Source organism: Numenius arquata, chromosome 9 (assembly GCF_964106895.1).
Source record: "Numenius arquata chromosome 9, bNumArq3.hap1.1, whole genome shotgun sequence".
NCBI lineage: Eukaryota > Metazoa > Chordata > Aves > Charadriiformes > Scolopacidae > Numenius > Numenius arquata.
Genome location: NC_133584.1, coordinates 9,222,423 through 9,243,000, shown reverse-complemented (window position 1 = coordinate 9,243,000; position 20,578 = coordinate 9,222,423). Strand labels below are relative to the sequence as shown.

Genomic DNA, 20,578 nt, shown 5'->3' with positions numbered 1-20,578 from the left:
TCTAGCGCAGCAAATTTTTAAATGGCAGATGGCAGAAAGCCGAGATGATATATTGGGAACGGCATTACTGTATTTTTGTTCAGTTCCTTTATAATCCTTTCCCAGCACCTGCTCCTGGGCATTGTCTGGGCTGTCTGGCTGGTCCGCGGGGATGCTTTGCTCTGCGCCGGTACGGCTCTGCTTGTGCCGTGCAAGAGGAGATGGGTCAACGTGCAGGGGCTGAGCAGGCAGGTTGCACTCTTCAACCCTTGTCCCTTCTTTGGGGGTTGTGTTTATACCCCCACAGTGTTACTACAGAGAGGTAAATTTGGGAATGACCGCTTTGCCATAGCTGCTCTTCCAGGCTCCCTTGGTCAGGTTCATTTCATGCATCAAAGCTTTAAAATATCTAATCTTTAGATGGTGAAATATATGAGACCATTTGATGTGGTCCTATAATCGTGCACTGTAATCCCGTCCTAATCTGCTCAATTCAGAACACAGTTGCATTATGTTTATTGGGATATAGCTTACAGCATTAATGTTTTCCTGTGCAGATTGATCTATAGAGCCGCATCCAGCTGTGTCCCTCTTCTAACAGTCAGTGTAATTTTTCTGTAAGTTTTTTTTTTTTTTCCCTTTTGTAGTCTGTTCAAACTATAGTGCCTGCTATCTAGTACAGTGTGATGGCAGATATTCCCATGTCCATCCTTTTTCCAAATTATTTCAGTTTCCACTTGCTTCTTGTTGTTTGCGTAACTTTTGTAGGGTTCTTGCTGTGGTTCTTTGTAGGGTTCCCCCATGCACAAATGGGGAAGGATGGGATGCAAACAGGGGATGCGTGTGAGGATGTGGACAAGGTATCCTCATGTGCATACAGCGTCTGTAGCGTGGAATTTCCTCCTTGAAGTAAGAAAATCCCATTTTACTCCTTGAAGAAGAATGGTACCTATCGCCTGCGTGTAGCGTGAGCCCCATCTCCCCGGTGGGGTTTCAGCAGGAGGAGCTCTTTAGCTGCTCGAACGGTGCTGGCGCCTCATCCTGCTGCTTTCTGCCGTTGCCAGCCAGGAACACACGTGTGCCTGCACACACGTGTACGCACACACACATGCGTACACACGCTTCCAACAGTGACAAAGCCGCGTAAAAGCTCAGCATCACCCCGTCGGTATTTCCAAGGTTACTCACACCTTCCCGTAGGAAGGTCCCCATGCCGTAGATGGAAGACAGAGCAAGTTTTGTCCTCCCAGTTCACCACCCCAGCAATAAATCCCAGCTGACCCTTAGGTGCGTGCAGAGCGGCAGCTCCTGACGGTGCCCAACAGGAATTTGCACGCTTGCTACTGCTTTTCACACACCTTCTGCTCCTGTCAAACTCCAGCTTGAAAGACGGCGCTGCCAGATGCTGAATAAATCCCCAGCTCCGTGGGCAGGGTGCTGCCTGCTGAGCCCGCTCGCCGCCCCCTGCAGCGGTGTCGGTGCTGCAGAGCGGATCCAGCATCTCTCCAGGGGGCTGACTGGAAAGTTTGCGATATTTATGGGTGTATTTATATACAGGCTCGAAGTCTTCAGTCTGTGTGCGTGCCCTGGGATGAAACTCGGTCTGTGTTGTCTTGGTTAAAACAGGTTTTATATGGCGTTCTTTGGGCTGACTTTGGGATCTGCTGAGGTTGGGACCTCGCCATACGTTGCGCTGACACAAACTGCTGAATGGTAGATTGAAGGGGGGTGTTTAGAAAAATCCCAGCTAAACCTCCTCTAGCAGCTGTTTCTGGTTTGTTTCATTGCATTCAGAATTTTCAGGGCATACAAACTTGGGGTAATGTAAAGAGGAAACTTTTCTGGAAATGTGATAGTTTGTCCAGTCCAGGAGATTCCAAAGGCAAAACATTTAGGATAAAAAATTCCCTTCTGAGATCTGGGGATATTGGGAAGAATTTAGTGGAATCAAAGAGTAAGTGTCCAAGAAGGGGCAAAGCTGTAATGTGATTCCAATCAAGTTTAATTTTAATACAGAGCTGTCGGGCACAGGGACCCCTCATCAATGGATTGCAATTTTCTCCTCTTCCTCATCCTGTCCAGCATCAGGACACAGTTGCCAGCTCAGGGAAGCAGATGGAGACTTAGGTTACGGTTGATGCCAGCCCTGGAGGAGAGGGTGCTGGTTCCCGGGGTGCCGCTGTGGGGCTGCCCCACGACACAGCCCCAGCCTGCGGCTGCTTCCTGGGTCCAACTCCAGTAAATAACACGGGAGTGACAAATGTCCCATGGGGCAGAGCTGGAGCATGTGCCCTACAGCAGCGCTGGGGTGGGGGAACTCCTGGGCATTCTGCTCTTGGGGACTTGTAGATATAATTTCTAGTGCTGTCTGCTATGAAATACTAAGTGTAATTATAGTATTTCAGGATGGTCCTTCAGTCATCAACTCTCCTCTCCTCTGGGCAGTTTGTCGTGTTGGTGCAAGTACGAATGGGTTAGGTGTGCTCTGGGGGTACCAGCATCAGCCCTGCACACTCAGCGGGCGATGGAGCTCAGCCGGGTGACTCTGCACCTGCCTTTGAATCAGAAGTTGGGTTGGTTTTTTTTTTTTACAGTTTAAGCAAGCCAAAATGATCAACTGAAATGTATTTTTATTATTCTGTGGTTTTCCCCATCCTGAGGTGACCACCTTTCTATTTCTGCATCTCCCCGCCAGGCAGAGGCCCCCTGGGTGGGACTGTGGGCAGCTGGGCTCCCCCCGGCTCTGCCATGTGCCGCTGCCCGGGGAGGCTGACTTGAAAGACAGCTTTTCCCATGGCTGAACTGCCTCCTTCAGACCTGCTACTGCCTGATAAGCTTTTTTTTTCTTCTTCTTCTTGTTTTCAGTTTGCATTTTCATAGTTACTTGGCTTCATCCTGTGCCAGAAAGACTCCAGAAGACAACACAGCGTTTCTGTAATTCCAGGAGCATGGTTGCTATTTTTTCCTGTGGGGTGTCTGTGAAGTGCACGAGGGTCCTTGGTGTGCCCAAATACAGCACGGTGTGGCTGTTGGGGGGAACTGCTTATCCTGGCTGTCCAGCTGCAGGTGGGGTAAGCAGATTTCCCCAACAGCCTTTGGTTGTCCATCCCAGCTGGGGTGAAGAAATGCACATTTTTCACTGCCGAAAAAGACACCCCATAGATTGCAAAGTGTAATCGTTCTTTTCCCCGGAGGACCTAATGAGTGTTTATGCATTTGGCAATAAGTAACGATCCTCTTGCGAATCGTTTTGTTAATTAAATGGGCGCCATTCCAGTATGAAAGTGGTTGTTCGATACCGTTTGGGATGTGCTTGGAGATCAGGGACTACTTGCCTGGCCAGCACTGGCCCTGGGAAGTGCAATGGATCCTTGGCTTGGAAGTACTTGGCATTGCTTGGAGATCACCTGAAGACCTGACAGTGCCTTGTATTTAATTTACTAAAATGACATTATGCTGCTCTGAGGTACATTGTGCTCCTGCCTCGGGTGCAAAAATAAAAGTTAAAAAGTCTTTGCAGAGGGTTCTGAAGGTGAAAATAGCAATATTTTTCCCCTTAGTCCAAAGAGAGTGGAGGGAAATAAAGAGTTCCTGCAGCCCCTGTTTTTTTTCCCAGCTCTGCCCTCACCCCTGGGCAACACAACATGGTCCCAAAGCCTGCTCTGACAAGACCTCCCCATGGGACAAGTCACCCTGTTCAGGTAAAAAGCAGATTCTAGAAGACCTGAAACGATGATTTTTTTTTTTTACCTAGCAATGTAGGCTAGTAACTAAGTCGCGGAGGAAGTGCTGACGCAACACTTCTTGCTGTATCACGTTCCCCAAAGAGGAACCCGGCAGTGTGAAAAGGCAATGATAAAATTAATTGGACTGAAGATCACTTCTTAGTAATCTGCTGCTTTTCAGCAAATGACATTGTTCTGGGTGATGTGATAATTCTCCTCAATGACTAATTCCAACAGATGCCTCTCATTATTTTGGGAGTGCTGGTCAATGTGGAGAGACTTCTCCCTGATGCAGGGTGAGAGGTCTTGTGCCAGTTTTGCCGGATGTACCTGATGGGATTCTCAGTCTGTGCCACCTACTTTAATGATTAGAAATGTTGTAGCTGAAAGAGAGAACCTTTGAAGAAGAATGAAAATCCTTTTAAAAAAAAAATGCTATTTGGGAAGGTGATATTTCAATAGTGCTTATTGTTCAGTATTGGTTTATATAGGATAATCACTGATGGAGACTGTTTTCATTTAGTTTACTTGCAAAAGAGCGCAGGTCCCCACATTGTCTGGAGAAAGATGTAGCTCAAGTGAAAGCTGAGGGTTCCCGGGCGAGTGGGATGTTTTCTGGAAGGGTATTCATTGGAAGAAAGTTTTGCAAAAAAACGCAGTCTCCCATAGCTCGTCTTTATTCTGACCCTCTGCCAGCTCATCTCAAAGATTCAGAAGTTATTGCATGATAATTAGTCATCCATCTGCTATAGTGTGTCCCGGAAAAGGGCAGAATGGAGTTGTGTATTATTCAGCATCCAAGACCGAGATCTTAACTTATATGAAGAAATATGTTGCTAATTTAGAGTTTTAAGCTGTTACAAGTAATGCTTGGGTGATATTTGACGTGTATGGGTAACAGAATGGTATACATAATTGCCTAAAATCTACTATTCAATAAGCACAGACAAGCTGGAAGAACATAGCCTGGGCTGAATAAATTTATCAGTCAGATTAGCCTGGGAAAGATCTGGATTTTCTGTATGTGTGATCTAGAATATGAGTATGGCAAAATGGAAAACCACTTGTTTGCCACAAGCTGCCGACCTCAGTGCATTTCTCGAACTCTTCACCTTCCTTTAACTATTCTATATTTTTATAGTAGAAAATCCAGCTGCTGTTGTTTAACAGCTGCTGCGGGGAGGCAGGTTTGTGGCCGGCAGCTACGGGCTGTGCTCGAGGTGAGCAGTGGGGCTGACATCGCTTCCTTCGGTGTCCCTGGACCAGGCTCTGCCCCACCTCACTGCCCTGGGAGAGAGAGGATGTGCGGGGCCCGATCCACTTCCTTCGAAAACCCCTGAAATACAACAGAAGTGAGAAAAGTGGTGAGCGACCTGTCACTGCTTGCTGTCTGGTGTCCCTGAGCCTGGCACAGCCACCCTGCGTGTCTGAGGATATTGCCAGGGTCCCTGGGACCACGCTGCTGCTGTTGGGGATGCTCCTCTCCTCTGGGCCTGGGGTACGTTGCTCAGTAAGTGGGATACCCATGTCAGGACCTTCATTCTCACCTCAAGAGGGGGAAAAAAAAGCAAGAAAACCTCTTGTACTGTGCAGTAGAGCTCTAAGTGTTTTCATCATGTTCAATGTATTACAATACATTAATATAATGGTGATTTCTGGAGCCCGTCTTGTAAGCCACTGGCTTTCAGTCATCTGAGAAATGAAATTGATAACATGGAAAAATGAAATTACCTGGTTTGGAGTGGGGAGTAGTGCAGCTAATAGGGTGAAAGGCAATAAGCTGGTGGATGCTTTCCATCTGCAGGGATAAGTGACTGATTAATTGAATTGGGTGCCCAGTAGGTTACATCCCCTTTGTAAGACACAGAAAGCTCTGGATCTCAGCTTCAGTATTGATTCTTTCACGTTATATTAAGTGACAGTTTATTTAATATTGTGTAGAGCTGGATAACTATTGCAAAGCTCTTCGGTAGCAGGCAGCTTCCTCGGTACCCTGCGGCTGTACCAGAGGTGCTGTCGGCTCTCAGTGGGTGCTCCTGCTGCAGCCGATGAGCATCCACAGGGCTGGCAAGTGGGTGTCTTGGACACCCGGGGGGCTTGAAAATTAAGTGGGAGTTTGTGAGTGGATGTCTATATCATGTACAGATTGCATGTATCATACAGAAATGCATGCAGGAAAAAAAAAAAAGAGGAGGGCTCTGAAACCTGGTGGGTTTAGGAAGTTGGAACAGGTGAGTTTTCGCCTCCGATGCTTCTTATTTTTAAAGCCCTGCTTCTCCAGGGAGTCCTGGGCAGCCGTGGCGAGGCTGTAGCTGAGTGTCTCTGCTCTGTAGGCTCAGCTCCTGCTCTGGCAGAGCAGAAACCCTCGGCAGCACCTGCCCGCAGGGAAGCCGTCTCACACATTTATTACCCTGCCAGCATTTGGCTCAATTCTAATTAGAATTAAGGAAAGCTAGTGTATTTTTCATGCCAGTTTTGATTCGGTTATCATTTCATCACATCCTGTAGAATCTGGAACGCGAACGTGGGGATTATCCTTGTGTAAGAGCATGGTGGCATTTACAGTTTTGCACGGCGTGTCTCCCCGGGACTGGGACGATGCTGCCTTATTTATACCCCGGCCTTGACACATTGCACGAGTTAGCAGGGCCAGCAGCCTGGCTCCATTTGCCCACGCTGGTACGCTCCCAGTTTTGGTCCCTTCTGGAAGGATGGAGCCCTCGGAGCCCAGTCGGCGGGCATGGGGCTGGAGCTGGTGTGCTCAGATCTCGTGTGCTATCAGAGGCAGCCCAGGCTGGGCTGAAAACCTGCCAGAATGACGCATTTTAACTAAAAAACATTTAATGGGAATTTTGATCAGTCTTCCTCAAGTGCAATTACAAATGCAAATTAAGTTTTTCATGTGAAACCAGTGAAAATAGACGACTGTTTGCTAGATAAGCACAGTGCTTTTGTTATGCAGCTCATTTCGTTGCCAAGCTTCCAGTTTTGTTGTCAAAAATAAATGTTCCTTGTGGGTTTAGATACGCCCTGAAAGAGCTACAAATCGCTGCGGGGTTCGTCGCTGATGCTTCAGATAGGACCACTCCTCAGCTGAGCGGGTGAGCATCCAACTGCAGCAGGGCCTCGGCTGTTAATTGAAATTAATACCATAAAAGCCCTTTAGGGAGATGCATCCTAACGCCAGCTCACTCCTGGGCTTTTCTGCCCGCTTTCCTGTGTGGCAGCGCTCGTTATCTCGCCAGTGTCCATATCAGCCCAATTTACGGAGATGTAACGGAACTGCTGCAATCATAAGTAATTAGCCCAGCAGGAAACCTGTTTTCAAACAGCTATTGAGATGGAGTGAAATGACTGAGATGTGCATGGGCTGTATTTATAATCAGAGCTTTTATGGCCCAATGAAACTTTTATTGGGACATAACACAAAATTTCCCTGAGTGCGTCCCGCTGTGCCGTGGAAGAGTTATCCTGTGGCAGTCTGAAAATCAGGGATTTGTGACAGTGTGTTAACGTAATTCTCATGAAAGCCAGTCTTGGAATCTACCACCTAGAACACCTGCTCTGGGTTTTGGAAAGGCAGCTGTGGGCAGACTCTGGTTGCAGTAGCAAGGTCTGGTCTGTTAGATAAATTTTTGGGTGGAAAAGCTCTGTGGGCAGAACTCTGCATTCCCGAGCCCCTGGTTCTGGAGCAGAATCCTGCCAACATGGCACTGCCAGATGAATTTTTGGTGCTTCCATGCGGCTTTCTGAAGTTTGGCTGATCCAGTTACATCTCATGCAAAGTCCCACTGAGCACCTGTCAAAATGTCCAATGTGATTAAAACTCTATCATAAACACTGAAATAATATTTTTAATGCGCCTCTAGGCTGGAAGTGGTGACTTTTTCTGTCCTGCTGCATCTCACTGGTCCCTGGTGATGTTCTGGCCCTGGGGGCAGAGGGCAGGTCCTTTCTGGTAGGGAGTAAAGAGGGGAAGCTGCCAGGGTAGAGGTTTCTACAGGCTGATGCAGTGGCTGATACTGTGCTGCATTTTGCACCCAAAAGCCAGTTTAGTACTGGTTTTGCTGGCGTGCAGGATGCTGGTGGGGTCTCCTCTAAAGTCACCTGGCTGAGGTCCCATAAGGAGAGCTGCTGTCAGCCCGACCCGGGAAGCTGCTGGAGGCGAGAAGCTGCTTCTGCGGCATCAGGGAAAACGGTTCAGACTTTGCATTTAATGTTGCGTGTAATTATGCAGTGGTGATGCAACACCGGTCATTTGCACTGCCATAGCAAGCAGAGATAACTGCAAACTTCTGCTTATGCATAGCATCGGGGTGGTATCGGGAACAAAAGCAGTTTGAGCTACATCCCCCTCCAAGAGCTCTGTGTCCCTGCCCACAGCCCTCAGGGAGCATCCATGGGGCTGGCCCAAGGGACGCCCCAGAGGAGATGGGGCTCAGGCAACCAGCAGCCCCAAGAGGGGACAGCACATGGCTGCTTTGTGCCGCGGAGTAAATGCCCTTTACCTGCTGTGGGAACGCTGCCCTAGGGCCAGCACAAACTTCAGCTGCGGGGTACAGGCACACAGCCCCTGGCAGGCAGGTGTGGGGGTGCTCAGCACACCAGAACTCATCCAGATTCACATCTCAGGCACCTTGCTCAGGGGCAGCTGCTGTCCCCAGCTCACGCGAGGTCCTCAGCATCTGGCAGGGACACTGGCCCACCCATGGTACTTGGCAAAGTCCCTCCATGAGCATACGGTGTATATGCAGACACAAGGACTGCATGGTCCTGCTTGCTGGCTGGGGTTAAACCATGACACGTTGCTAAAAAGGGAGGCTTCTAGCAAAGAAACTTTGCCGAGGGGCTCAGCTGACATTGGCGCTGACGGGTGCTACGTTCGCTGCTGTATTAAGTTGATGGCTTCTGTCGAGTTTGAATAATTTCAGTTTAAGAGCTTAAACCAGCTGAGATGGCATCATTACTGGTGACCTGGATTGCTGGTTAAGTGTGCAGGGACGTGGGTTTATGTAACTGGCTGTATGTGGTTGGTGTCCAGCTCTCCTCTGTACCTCAACCTGCAGCCAAACACCACGGAGCATTTTCCACGGTGCATAAACCTCCGACTGAAATAAGGTTAAAAAGTGCCCTAATTATGTTGTGATTCATTGAGAACATCCCAGAGTCGCTGCCCAGCTCATGGTCCCCATGTGTCCTCGCAGCTGTGCCAATCCCGCTCCCTTTCGAAGCAAAAGTGGGATTAAAGGGGAGCTGGGTACCTGCCAAGGTCCCTGCATCGGTGAGGGGGGTGCAGAGAGCGGGGCAGCTTTCCTGGGTGCTCACCCGCTCGGGAACAGAGCCCCAGTGCCTCATCCCAGGCAGAAAACTGGGACAGATTTGTTTTATCAGCTCTTCAGCTTTGTTTTATCAGCACTCAAAATTTCTAAGACAATTTTTTAGGAAATTAAGGTTAAGATTGAGAAATATTCAGATTATTTCCATAGAAGATGAGATTGAATATAGATCAGTGAAAGTTTCCACTTTTTTAGGTAGAAACATGAACTTTGCAGCCGGTGATGAAAAAAAAACCCATTTTCTTTGATAAAGAGGTTTTACTTGGTAAAACATGAACGGCTCAGGGATGGAGGCAGAGGTCATCTGCTCTACCTTTTACCCCATGCTCACTAGTTGGCTTGGCCTCGTTACCTGTGCAGTGCGTATTGTTCAATTAACATTTGTGGCTATTGCAAGTGCAACCCACGCCTGAGGTTTGAGCACAAGAAGGGCATGAAATTAAGAGCTGCCATCTTAAAAGATTGACAGAGCCTGACAGAATATATACGCAGCATATTGGTATTACCGAAAATACAGGTATAGCTGGCAATCAGCTTAAAATTAATGAAATGAATAAGATGTTAATTGACATTTGTCCAGTGAAATGCTCTGCTTTGGTAGAATGGCACAGCAGAGTAATTAGTGTAAACAGCCTATGACTGCAGCCATCAGGAAGCAAAGTCTCAAGACAGACTAGGCATAAAGTTTCAAAGTTGTTTTACCAGAAGGTGAAATTTAAAAAAAAAAAAAAAAAAAAAAAGAAAAGAAAAGAAAGAAAAAAAGAAAGAAGCAATCGGTACGTTCAGCTTGAGCCGTGCCAGAGGGCTGTGTCTGCAGCAGCTTGAAATGTTTCATCCAACCCAGACTGAAGGACCTTGGTTTATTTTTATGTTTTGGACTGCAGAAGCATCTTTTCCCCTCTCCTTACAGCCAGAGCCGTGCTGCTGCCTGGTCCCGGGAGCGGAGAGCCCCTCTGCCCTCAGTGCTGCCAGCCCTGCCTGTGGGGAGCACTGGGGAAGGGCTTTTCCATCACCCTCTGGGCTGCACGGCCCCAGCTCCCTGTTGTGCCTCTGCAGGGACCAGACCGGCTCTGAATCAAATAGGTTTTTTTTCCTTTTTGGAAGTTTCCATTCTGCTCGCCGCAGCGATGCTCATCATCCTGCCCCTGCAAGGTCCTGGGCAAAGAAACAGACTGTCCAGGGCATTGAGACCTGTATTTGTGTAGGAGCAAAACACCTTCTGGCTTCTGTGCTTGCCTAGAGCATCCTGCTTGTCTGTGTTTGGCTCTTGTCTTTATTTTGAACCCCAGGATGGATCCTGGGGCGGGGGCTAACAGGGATCACAGGAAAGGCAAAGCCAGCATGGTCGTGAGCATCTGTGTTAAACCAGATTTGCTTGATGAAGCATTTTGAGCAAATTGTTTAATGAGCGATTGTCATCTTCCTCAGGGGGGAAATGCATACGTAGGTCTTGGCAAATAGCTGCGTCTGTGGCGGTTTGGTGGCACTGAAGCAGCACAGAGAGCCTGGCCAGAGGCCCGTGGCTGAGCCCGAGCTGCCACCGCACCCCAGCACCCTCCTCTGCCGAGGCTGTCACGTACCTCTTGTTTTATAAGCTCGGGATTTTCATGATATAAAATGATGTTATTCTAACATTTTAGTCTAGAAGTGATTATCTTGTTCAGAGAAATGAAATAAATCCCGTATTTAAATACATATTTCTTTGGCAGAGACTGTAACCCCTCTGAAGCTAAGCGGCTTGAGTTAATATGCTCTGCAGGATGTGCCAGTGCAGAACGTGACTGTCCCTTTCTGTCCCTCCCTGGGCTGGACACCCAAGGGCGTGGGCAGCAGTGGCATTTGGGACGGTGACCAGGACCTGGGTGATGGTACCCAGGCACATCCCCAGGACAAAGTCAGTCTGCTCGGCAGCACCAGCACAGCCAGCTGCTGGCTGTGACGGGAGCTCCTTAGACGTGTATAGAGCAAGATGTAAAAATACATCTTATTTCTTGAAATATCCGTGCCCAACAAGAGGATGCTGTATGTCCATCAGAAAGAGAAATTATCCCAGTCTTGTCAACCTTGCGTTGGACTCTGAAATGCAGAGCTAGGCTCCAAAAGCCGAGTGGGTGCTTAGTCTGTGTTGGGCTGGTTGCGCTGTCAAGGCAGAGCCCCGCGGGTGCCACCACCAATGCGCCAGCTGCATCTCTCAGTCCCATGGAGACACGGAGGATGTGCTGGATGAGGTCCCACCGTGGGGCACCTTGGTGTCAGCAACCCCACGGCTTGTGCCCCAAGATGATACAGTCTTTTCTGCGTATTTAACAGCATTTATTTGTGATCTGTAATACTAACTCGCTGATTAGATTTCTGGAAACTCTCTCAAAGCTAAATCCTTGTGTCTGAGACACAGCCTCGCAGCAGTTAGTTCAGCTACTTATTACTTAGCTTTCTGACTTCTACCCCCCCAGATCAGCCTTAAAGAAATGTGCTGCGTAAGCGTTAATGAGCCATTAGATGAACGAACTGCAAAGAGATCGTCAGAAGCTATTCACCCTGTCACCCTGGGTGGTAGGTGGCCTTGGCTGGCTGCCGGTGGCCCACCCAGCTGCTCTCGCACTCCCCCTCCTCAGCAGGATGGGTGTGGGGGGAGAAAACCGTGCTGTGCCCCTGTTGCAGGGGAGGAAATCAGAGGTTTGTCATCCTGAGTTCAAAACAGGTTGTCATCGCCACACCAGCACCTCCAGCTTCTCTCTTCTTGCCCACCGCTCCTGCTCCTTGAGCAGAAGAGTGCCTGGCAGGTCACTGGAGAGGCTGGGGGGTCTCCAGCCTGGGAGACGCACCCCAAGGGGACAGGGTCCAGGGCAGCCTGGGCTGCAGTGGGTGGACGAGATGACCACCCTCACCTGGGGTGGGGAGCCTGAGGAGACTCCTGGGAGTCCGAGGGTAGATTTAGGAGTAGGGTGTGGGGAACCCCTGTGGAACATTTCCCACTGGCCTGTGCTGGGCTGGGGAAGGGACAGCGGGTGACCCCAGCCCTCACCCACCTGCCTGCTCTGCACTGCCATGCACACCCTGTGGGCACCCTGTCCTGTGGGTCTGCACCCAGGGTGTGCCCAAATCACTGCTCACCGCCCATCCTCCCCCAGGGCTGCTCTGCTGGGTGGCAGTGAGGGACAGGGGTCCCGGGGCTGACTCCAAACCACCCCCATCCCTGCCTAACCCCCCCACCACTCCGGGAAGCACCTCACCAGCCCAGGGCTCCCCGGGCTGCCCCTGCCCTCGGTGCCCAAAGCCAGTGCCCCGGGAGAGGTGGCACACGGCGGTGGGCACCGGGGGCTCGGCGCCGGGCTCCCTGTTCCGGCTGCAGCCCCCCCGGCAGCCAGGGACAGGGACGGTTCGCTTCACAGACTTTGCGCTGCGGTTTATTCAGCTGGCGATGCTGGGGGGAGAGGGGATTAACCCTGGCACTGCTGCCAGCGTGGGTCTGCAGGCGGCGGCTCCGGGTGCCAGAAACACGGGATTAACGTGTTAACTCACTGGCACGCTGTAGCAGAGCCATTTTTCTCTCCCTCCCCCCCGCTCCCCGCTTCTTTCTTTCTGGTTTTTTTTTTTTTTTTTTTTTTTTTTTTTTCCACAATTAACCCATTTTAACATCGCATTGTTCCCCGCTATAAGAGATCTTCTCCTCGCTTAGCGATGCCGGCAGCTATGTTTACGGGAGGCATCTGCCTGAAGAGCCTGCCTTCCCCCTGAGCACAAAGGAGGCCCGTTCCCGGGCTCCCCGCAGCTCCCGGCGGGGGCCATCCCGGGAAGCCGCCGCAGAGCCAACCCCGGCGGGGGGGGGGATGTAGCGGGCTGCCGCAGCCGGGCAAAGGAAGAACCCGTGGATGTCTCTGGTCCTTAGAGACCGGCTGGCGAGCGGATGGTTCCTCAGCCGGCAGAGGCTGCCTGCTCAGCAGTTCGTGGGCCAGCGGGCGCGGGAGCCAGGGCTTGCAGCATGCCCGCATCGATTTAAAGCCGGCAGGCGGAAGCAAGGCTGCATCGAGAGAGAGCGGCGGCTGCTGCCGGAGGGCTCACCATGAAGGAGCAGCTCGATGTTTCTGAACGCACCTGACTGGATGGATGCTTGTGCCTAAGCAGCAGCAAATATCGCACGGGGGAGAGCTGAGAGCGAGCCGAAACCTGCGCTTTTGCGATCGCTTTGTCAAGTTCGGGGCTTCTCTCCTCCCGGCATCGCAGGGAGGCAGCTCGGCTCTCCCGGAGACACCCTCACTCCCCCTCCCCGCCTCGGCTACTTCTGTGAGTTGAAGGTCGGCAGTTTTCCTCGGCAAAGCCTTTGGGAGCGAACCCCGCGCTGCTGGGGGGGCGGCCGGGGGCTCTGGACGGTGACTGAAGGAGCACCGAGGGCGCGATGCAAGTGTCCATCGCCTGCACAGACCACAACTTGAAGAGTCGAAATGGTGAAGACAGACTCATCAGCAAGCAGAACACCACTACCCCCAACGTAGTCAATGCAGCCCGGGCAAAATTTCGGACAGTGGCTATTATTGCTCGCAGTTTGGGGACATTTACCCCTCAGCACCATATTTCATTAAAAGAATCCACCGCAAAGCAAACGGGCATGAAATATAGGTATGGTCACGGTATCGTTCTTTGTTACATTGCAGTGTAATAGCTCTTTACTTTGCCTCTAAAGAATTGCCGCCTGGATGCATCTGATTTTGCAGAGGAGCTCTCTACTAAGGTTATTAATAGATTTTGAAACTTGTGCGTAACTGAATAGCATTTGGGTGTCAATGTTTTTTCAGGCATATATATTTGTGATTTTATACAAAAGCCCGCTTGCCTGGGTAGATTATATACAACGTTGTGAATTTACGACAGTGGTGTTAAAATGGTTTCTATTAAGTGCTCAATATAACTTATATTGGTACTAACGAGCAGAAAAATCAATTAACAAAGCATGTTTGAGGCTGGACAGGAAAAGTTCATTTGCAGTATATTGTATGAAGTGAAAAAAGATCTGCCTTGGGTACCATTTTATCATGGGGATCGCTTACTGACTTTTTACCTGGTTCACTTAGTGAAGATGAGATTAAAATGATGAAGATGAGATTAAAAGCCAATTTTAGGTGAAATGCAGAAAAGAAAATAATGGGCATTCTCGTAAAACGCCTCATACATCTTACAGATTTTTATTCCTCCTAACCTAGGCAGGAAATATAATGAACAGCTGTGACTCCAGTCTGAAGCGCTCAGTGTAGGCAGCTGATAAGCTTCTCCGTCATGCCTTCAGCTGAAAATGAGAAGGATTTCTGTGACTTTGGCAGCTGGCTTCTGCCTGTTCACGATGCCCCTTTTCAGCCAGTAATGGGTGACGTTATCGGGACTTTGAGAAGGGAACAGCCTGGGGATGCTCTGCCCCCATGAGCAGCCAGCCTTGTGCAGAGCAGCCCGGCAGCCGGAGCGAGGGGGTCACCATGGGCGTGGGAATGGTGGTGAAGGGTGCAGGGCTCCAGGCAACTTTAGCTGTGCTTGTTCCCAGCCCATGGAATAATGGCTGAGGGTCCTGTGGAGCCAGCTGTACCCACTCTGGCGAAGTGGTGCGGGGCTGGGATGCAGTGTTGCAGTTACACTGGTTTTACAGTCACACTGGTTTTACAGTCATCGGGGCTGATGCAAAGCCAAGCTGGCTTTAGCATTGTTGCATGAAATTCAAGCGCGTGTGCAGCTCAGCGCAGGGCTTGGTTCAGGCAATCTTGTAGTTCTGAAGATTTCAATATTAACTCTCCAGGAACCGCATAGGCAGGGTGTATGGAAGCAGAGTGAACGGGATGCTCAGATGCAATTTGCTGTGAGTTGCTTGAATGGTTGATAAGTAACACAGAAGCTTTGCCCGAGTGGAAGCCCGGCCTTCCCGACTGCTTGTTCCTGCCGTTCAGCCATGACCAACTTTTAGCAGGAGCATTGCACGCTCCCGCTGCTTGCTCCCCAGCATGGTGTCGGCAGAGGAAGCAGTCCGGGCAGCGCTTGCAGTGAGAGCAGAAACGCTGATTAGGATCTCTCAGAGCCAGCTGGGGTGCTGGGGCAGGCTCAGTGCTCTGGGGGTCTCCCAAGGTTGTGACAATCTTGACTCCTGGCTGGCCCCAGCTGTGGGGAGGGCAGTATTTGGGGGACAGTGGGGAGTCCTGCCCGAAGAGAGGCAACTCTCAAATATAACTTGTCCTTTAATCCAATGCCCGCAGCCTCCCCGAGGTGGAGAAGGGGCCGGTGGAGTGGTGCCAGCCGGGAGCTCCCTGTGACCCCCCTCCCCTCCTGCAGCCCTGTCCAAGCCATTGCACCTCCCTGTCTCAGTTTCCCCCATCAACACAACTGAGGGAAACATGTCTTTGATCATGTCATTCAGAGACATGACCTGTTACCAAGTCGTGGCTTCTGCTTGTTAGGCTTATGAATGCTGTGTACTGATTGTCAGAAGTTATCTCTGCTGATTTCCCACGGGCTCCTGGTGCTATCAGTGTACTGACACGCTGGGTAATTGCAATTCTTTGCTGCCCACATGACACAAACGCTCCTGCAGCCTCCGAAGTTGGGCCTTTGTAAATCCTTTCTGGCTTATTTCTAGATAAGGTTTCAATGAGGAGGGCTGAATTCTCCCGCTGGTGTTCAGCACAGCCCTGACGGCTCCTCCAGCTTTGGCTGCCTGAGACCTGGGGAATTGCATCAGGAATAGCATCTCGTTTGTGACAAGGCTGATATTTTATCTTTATGACTAATCCCTGTTTCTGCTCCCAAATCTCTCCATATCTAGAGCCGATTTCTTCCCCGAGAGAAGAAATGAAGGGGAATTTGGAGGAAGAGCTGACTAAACCTCCAGGCTCAGCTGTGATGCTGCTGAATTGAGATAACCTTTAGTTAGGGAAGACGCCTACCAACGGTGATGGAGCTGGTATTTCGTGTTCATCTCTGTGCCAGATTCCTCAGTCTGAGGGAAATCCAGAGGCTGGAGAAGCCAAAGGCTTTTCCCAATGGCTGCAATAATAATCCTGTAAAGTCCTCAGCTCCCTTACATTCAAAGCTGAAGTCCTTCCCAATTCATTTTCTGCTTGAATTATGTCCCTGATGCTAAGCTATACAGTGTGTGCTGCTTAAAATGACATGATAGCGAAGCTGCCCCTTGTTTCACGCTAAACATACGGATAGCTGCTCCCCTGCTTCAGCCCTAAGTGCTGCTACTGCCCCCCTGGCAGGGCTGCCCACAGCTCCCGCACCGCTCCTGGGATCCTGCCCGTCCCCGGCGCTGCTTCCCCTGGCTGCCAGGCGCTCCTGGTGTCACTGGGATTATGTAAAAAGGAGAGACAACCACTACGCCTGTGACAGGGGTGGGGGCGGGAGAGGAGCCAGCTCGGGGGGGCTTTTCATCAAACGGCATGTTTCTGGACCTGTTCCAGCTCAGAGCCCAAATTGGAATATAAAAGACCAAGTTTGCAGGAATAAATATGTTCACTGGGGAACATCTGCAAATATTAGGTCTCAGGTGTGCTCCCGTGGCGTTTGTGTGAGCAAACCTCTGCTTTGCGTTTGCTAAATCCCATTTTGCTGCCTCCCTGTCGGATTGTGGCATCAGGCGGATGGGACGCCCCCAGCCATCACCTCTGCTGTCACCACCGGGGACAGCCTCAGCTGCCTCCCGTGTGTGGAAGGCAACAGGGAAAGGGGCTATTCCCTTTTATCCTCTTTGATGCTCCAGTTCAGTCCCGCCAGTGAGTCTGCCCAGATGCTCAGGGAGAATATTTGGGATCACTTCAAGTATTTCCTTGAAAATGATGTAGTTGTGGTGCTTGGCTTGGAGAATTGCAGTCTGCCGCACCGCTGCTGAAAACAAAGGATGTATTTTTGCCTCCCTCCGATGCGCAGCGTGGGAGGAGAGCTGGCAGGCTTTGGACCATCAGAAGGTCACAGCCTCGGTTCTTCTCCCTCCTAACTTGCTGTATTTTTTAAAAATTTATTGTCAGCCCAATTCAAGCTGTCAGTAAGGTGGATCCAGCTCTGATCCACGACTACAACAGAGAATAACTTCTCAAACTGAGACTTGTACCAGGCTTCCTGTGCTGGTCCTGGCAGCCTTGCCATCACAGATGCCGCAGGGCAAAGCCTCTCCCCAGAGCACCCTGGCTCCCCATGAGCCTGGTCTGTGCCCAGGACATGTCAAGGAGCTCAGCCGCACAGGGCTTGGGGCTCAGCTCCGGCTCCAGCCACTGCGCTGCCAATTCGGGGCCGTCAGCAGTTCAAAAATAGCCCTTTATGAGAGCTCTGCCCGCACACGGGCACGAGGGACCCAATTTATGAAGCTCAACTCTCTATTTGTGTTTATAAATAATTGATGGTGGCAGCTTTGACCATTAACTCCAGTGTGAGCCTAAACAAAAAAATTTTAACTGCAAAGGCAAGCTGGTGGAGTTAATAGTCCATGCTCATCCTGCAGAGCCTGGGGCAAGGTGCAGAGAGGTCGGGCACCATCCTCCAGAGGGGAAACTCATCCCTCCTGCCTGATGCGGGATGCCCAGCTCTGTCTCATGAGCCACTCTAGGCCACCATGCCCATATCACCACCATGCTGGGGCTCCTACCTGCACTCCGGGGGTCTCTGAGGACGGGCAGTGGTAATTAAAGTGTGGGGATGCCAGCCTGGGAACCTCGTCCCTGCTTGGTCAGGTCTGCAAGGGAACCTGTCCTGCTGCTGCGGGCACGGGAGGGGTGATAGTGCTTCTTGCAGTCACCGAGCAGTGGATGTGCAAGGATTGCGTGTCACATTTTGCAAGGTCTGGAGCAGCTTTAGCAACCAAAGACCTTTCCCGGCCACCCAGGAGGTGCCGAGCTCTCCCCAGTACCAGCGCCGCAGTGCTCAGCCACCCGCTCATCGCTGGCTCTGGAGGGCAAAACTCCAGCATGAACTCGGGTACGCATGAGGGGTCTGGAGGAGACCAAGCTGGCAGGAGTTGCTGCTGCCTGTCTGCTCCCTTCTCCCAGAGCAATGGGTACATCTCGGACTCGTGGCAGTCTGTGCTTACAGCAAGCCTGGTGCAGAGTGGCCTGGTCAATTCTCTTCTTACTTGGGATTTTTTCTGGCCCATTGCCTGGGTGCTGCTGTTTGCCAGGCTGCAGGCTGTGGGACCTTCCAGTGTCCCCAGTGGAACCGAGGCAGTGCCCCGGCCACATTCCGACAGAGGTCATTACATCCTGATGGCTGAAAATTCCTCAGCAGTTTGAAGGCATTTTTCTTCACTGTGTGCCTGAAATTGTGGGTTCCTCTCGAAGCCGTTACTAAAGAGCTGCAAATGCACTGCATCGCAGCGGTGGGTGTGTTGCTCTGGTGGGATGTCTTTCTTCCCCCTCCTGGAAAGGCGGCTGTGGGCTCGACTTAGCCAGGGTCAGAGCAGCGCTCCATTGGCTCTGCACACCAATTACACACATTAAAAGGCACAATAAAAATACTACAGCACAAAGAATTCCTCATCCCGCTTTTCTGCCTAAATAAATATCCGCTGGCAAACATAATTAAGGTATATAACAAGTATAAAACTCTCAATCCTATGGTTAACTCAAACCTTTCCAGTGTTGTGGGCTGGCAGCTCCCAGCCTGGAGGGGAGTGATGCTCTAGAGCATTTTCCGTCCCAGGGTCATCGGAGCAAGGAGAAGATCAAACCTTCTCCTGGAAACATCCCACAGCCATTCCCCCTCCCCTGAGAGGTTCCCAGCGCAGCTGCTGAGCGCTTGGAGAGGAGGAGGAACCGGTGCCAGTGGGGGGACAGAGCCCTGCGAAGCCCCAGAGCCGTGTCTGAGACCTGTGATTACCATCAGGAAAATGACTTTCGCCTCCGTGACCGCTGGCAGTTTCTTCCACTCCTTTGAACATACCCTGGGTGACTCGTGGGCTAGAAGCAAAAATTGCAATGCTTTTATTAAAGTGCAAATTCCTTCTGTAGAAGCGCGGTATTATTAACGCTAGAGTTGCACCGTGGAGCACGCTTTGTATGCAGATGCCGCGCACCGCGCCTGGCTGTGCAGCAGGGGTGAGCGTGGGTTTACAGGAGTCGAAAGCAAACTTCTAACCTGCCAGGTTTGGAATCGCACACGGGTCAGTTTGGGCTGCAAAACTAGTTTGGAAACAGAAGATAAAGGCTTTTCGAACGGTGTAAGTGAAAGCAGGTATTTCTTAGCGGTATTTCAGGACTTGTGTCTTCTTTTTCCTTGCATCGTACTACAACCATTAACCATAACCATAATAACTACTGTATATATTTAGGAATCCGTGGTTTATTTAAGTCTTGCTGCAATTATGAGTAGTTTTAAGCGCTCACATGGAAATGGCACAATTATTTTGATATAAAATTACATATTATTTCAGTAGCTCTCCACATCAGGTTGATTTTTATGGCTCATCATCTGATCTTCATTTTATTGCCGTAAATTAAGACCAATCCAGAGAATAGAGTGGATTTAGACTGAATTCACAATGCGTTTTCCCCCAGGACTGTAGCTTATAATGGCTACAAAGAAGGGAGGAATAAGTCAAAGAAGGAGAAAAAGGAACCAGTTGGGTAAACAAAATCCGTGTGGATTTGTGCTGCTCTTAAATTCCTACTGGCTCTCCGGGAGTCTGTAGCTGCTAGGTAAGGCTGTGGGTTCGGTGTGGTCTGGATTTTTCTCATCTCATTACATTGATGCAAAAGCCGTGTTTAACATGGCAGTGTTAAAACCAGCGTAGACAAGCTGAGCTTTAGATTTGAATACACATTTACTTACCGTGTAAACTCTAAAGGTATGATAGTGCATGGAGTTCATCAAAGGTGTACTCGCTCCCTGGCTTTCGCGTCTTCAGTAAATGAAGGCTTTGCAGATGGTTGGGCTGAGTGTAAGCACCGAAAACGTACCTCCTCTTCCAGGTTTCAGATAAAACAAAGTCATCTTTTTTTTTTTAAAGCAGGCTGCCCTGGTGGTGCCTGCCCAGCTGAGCATGGCTGCTGCCAGCTCTCCACGAGTGGCTTTGCTGCCGGGGGAGTGATGCCTTGCCGGGCTCTGCAGGCTCTGCCCCATTCCCCTGGATGCAGCAAAGGGATTTCTTTCGCTCAGGGTTTCTCCTTCTCCTCTCTCCCCTGGAGACCCAACCAGGCCAAGAACCTCCTACCTCAACTTTAGTTAATTGACAAATGTATTTTTAGTGTTATCTCCCATATTGTAATATTCTTCATAAAAATGTTTCTAATTTATTAGGGACTTTGGAAATATCTGTCCACCAGCTTAGTTATATATCCTCCAGTGAGGTCTAGCTCAGGGAGGAATACGCAGCCGGTCGGAGAGGTGCTGGCTCGTGCGTTAGCACAGAGTGGGGACTGTGGTACGGAGGACAGGTGTCAGCGTTTGACACCGTCTCTGCCCAGCTACGCCCTGATAGTCCCCAATTCCTCAGCCAGTGTGGCATGCAAGCTGTTTCTCATCCCCCAGTGTGGTGTCCTGGACCCCACGGAGCAAGGTTTGGGGATGCTGGATTGC

General features: G+C 50.4%; 1 protein-coding gene across 5 annotated transcripts in view; it reads left to right on the top strand.

Moving 5' to 3' along the window:
- The window catches only part of KCNAB1 (potassium voltage-gated channel subfamily A regulatory beta subunit 1), a 71,113-nt gene that overhangs the window by 8,320 nt on the left and 42,215 nt on the right, over positions 1-20,578 (top strand). For 2 of the 5 annotated variants that reach the window (XM_074153013.1, XM_074153011.1), the window contains exon 1: positions 13,437-13,657. The exons of the other annotated variants lie outside the window; for them this stretch is intronic. In XM_074153013.1, coding sequence (XP_074009114.1) covers positions 13,437-13,657 — 221 coding nt within the window. Of the gene's footprint in view, positions 1-13,436; positions 13,658-20,578 lie in introns of those variants that run through there. 5 annotated transcript variants of the gene reach the window in all.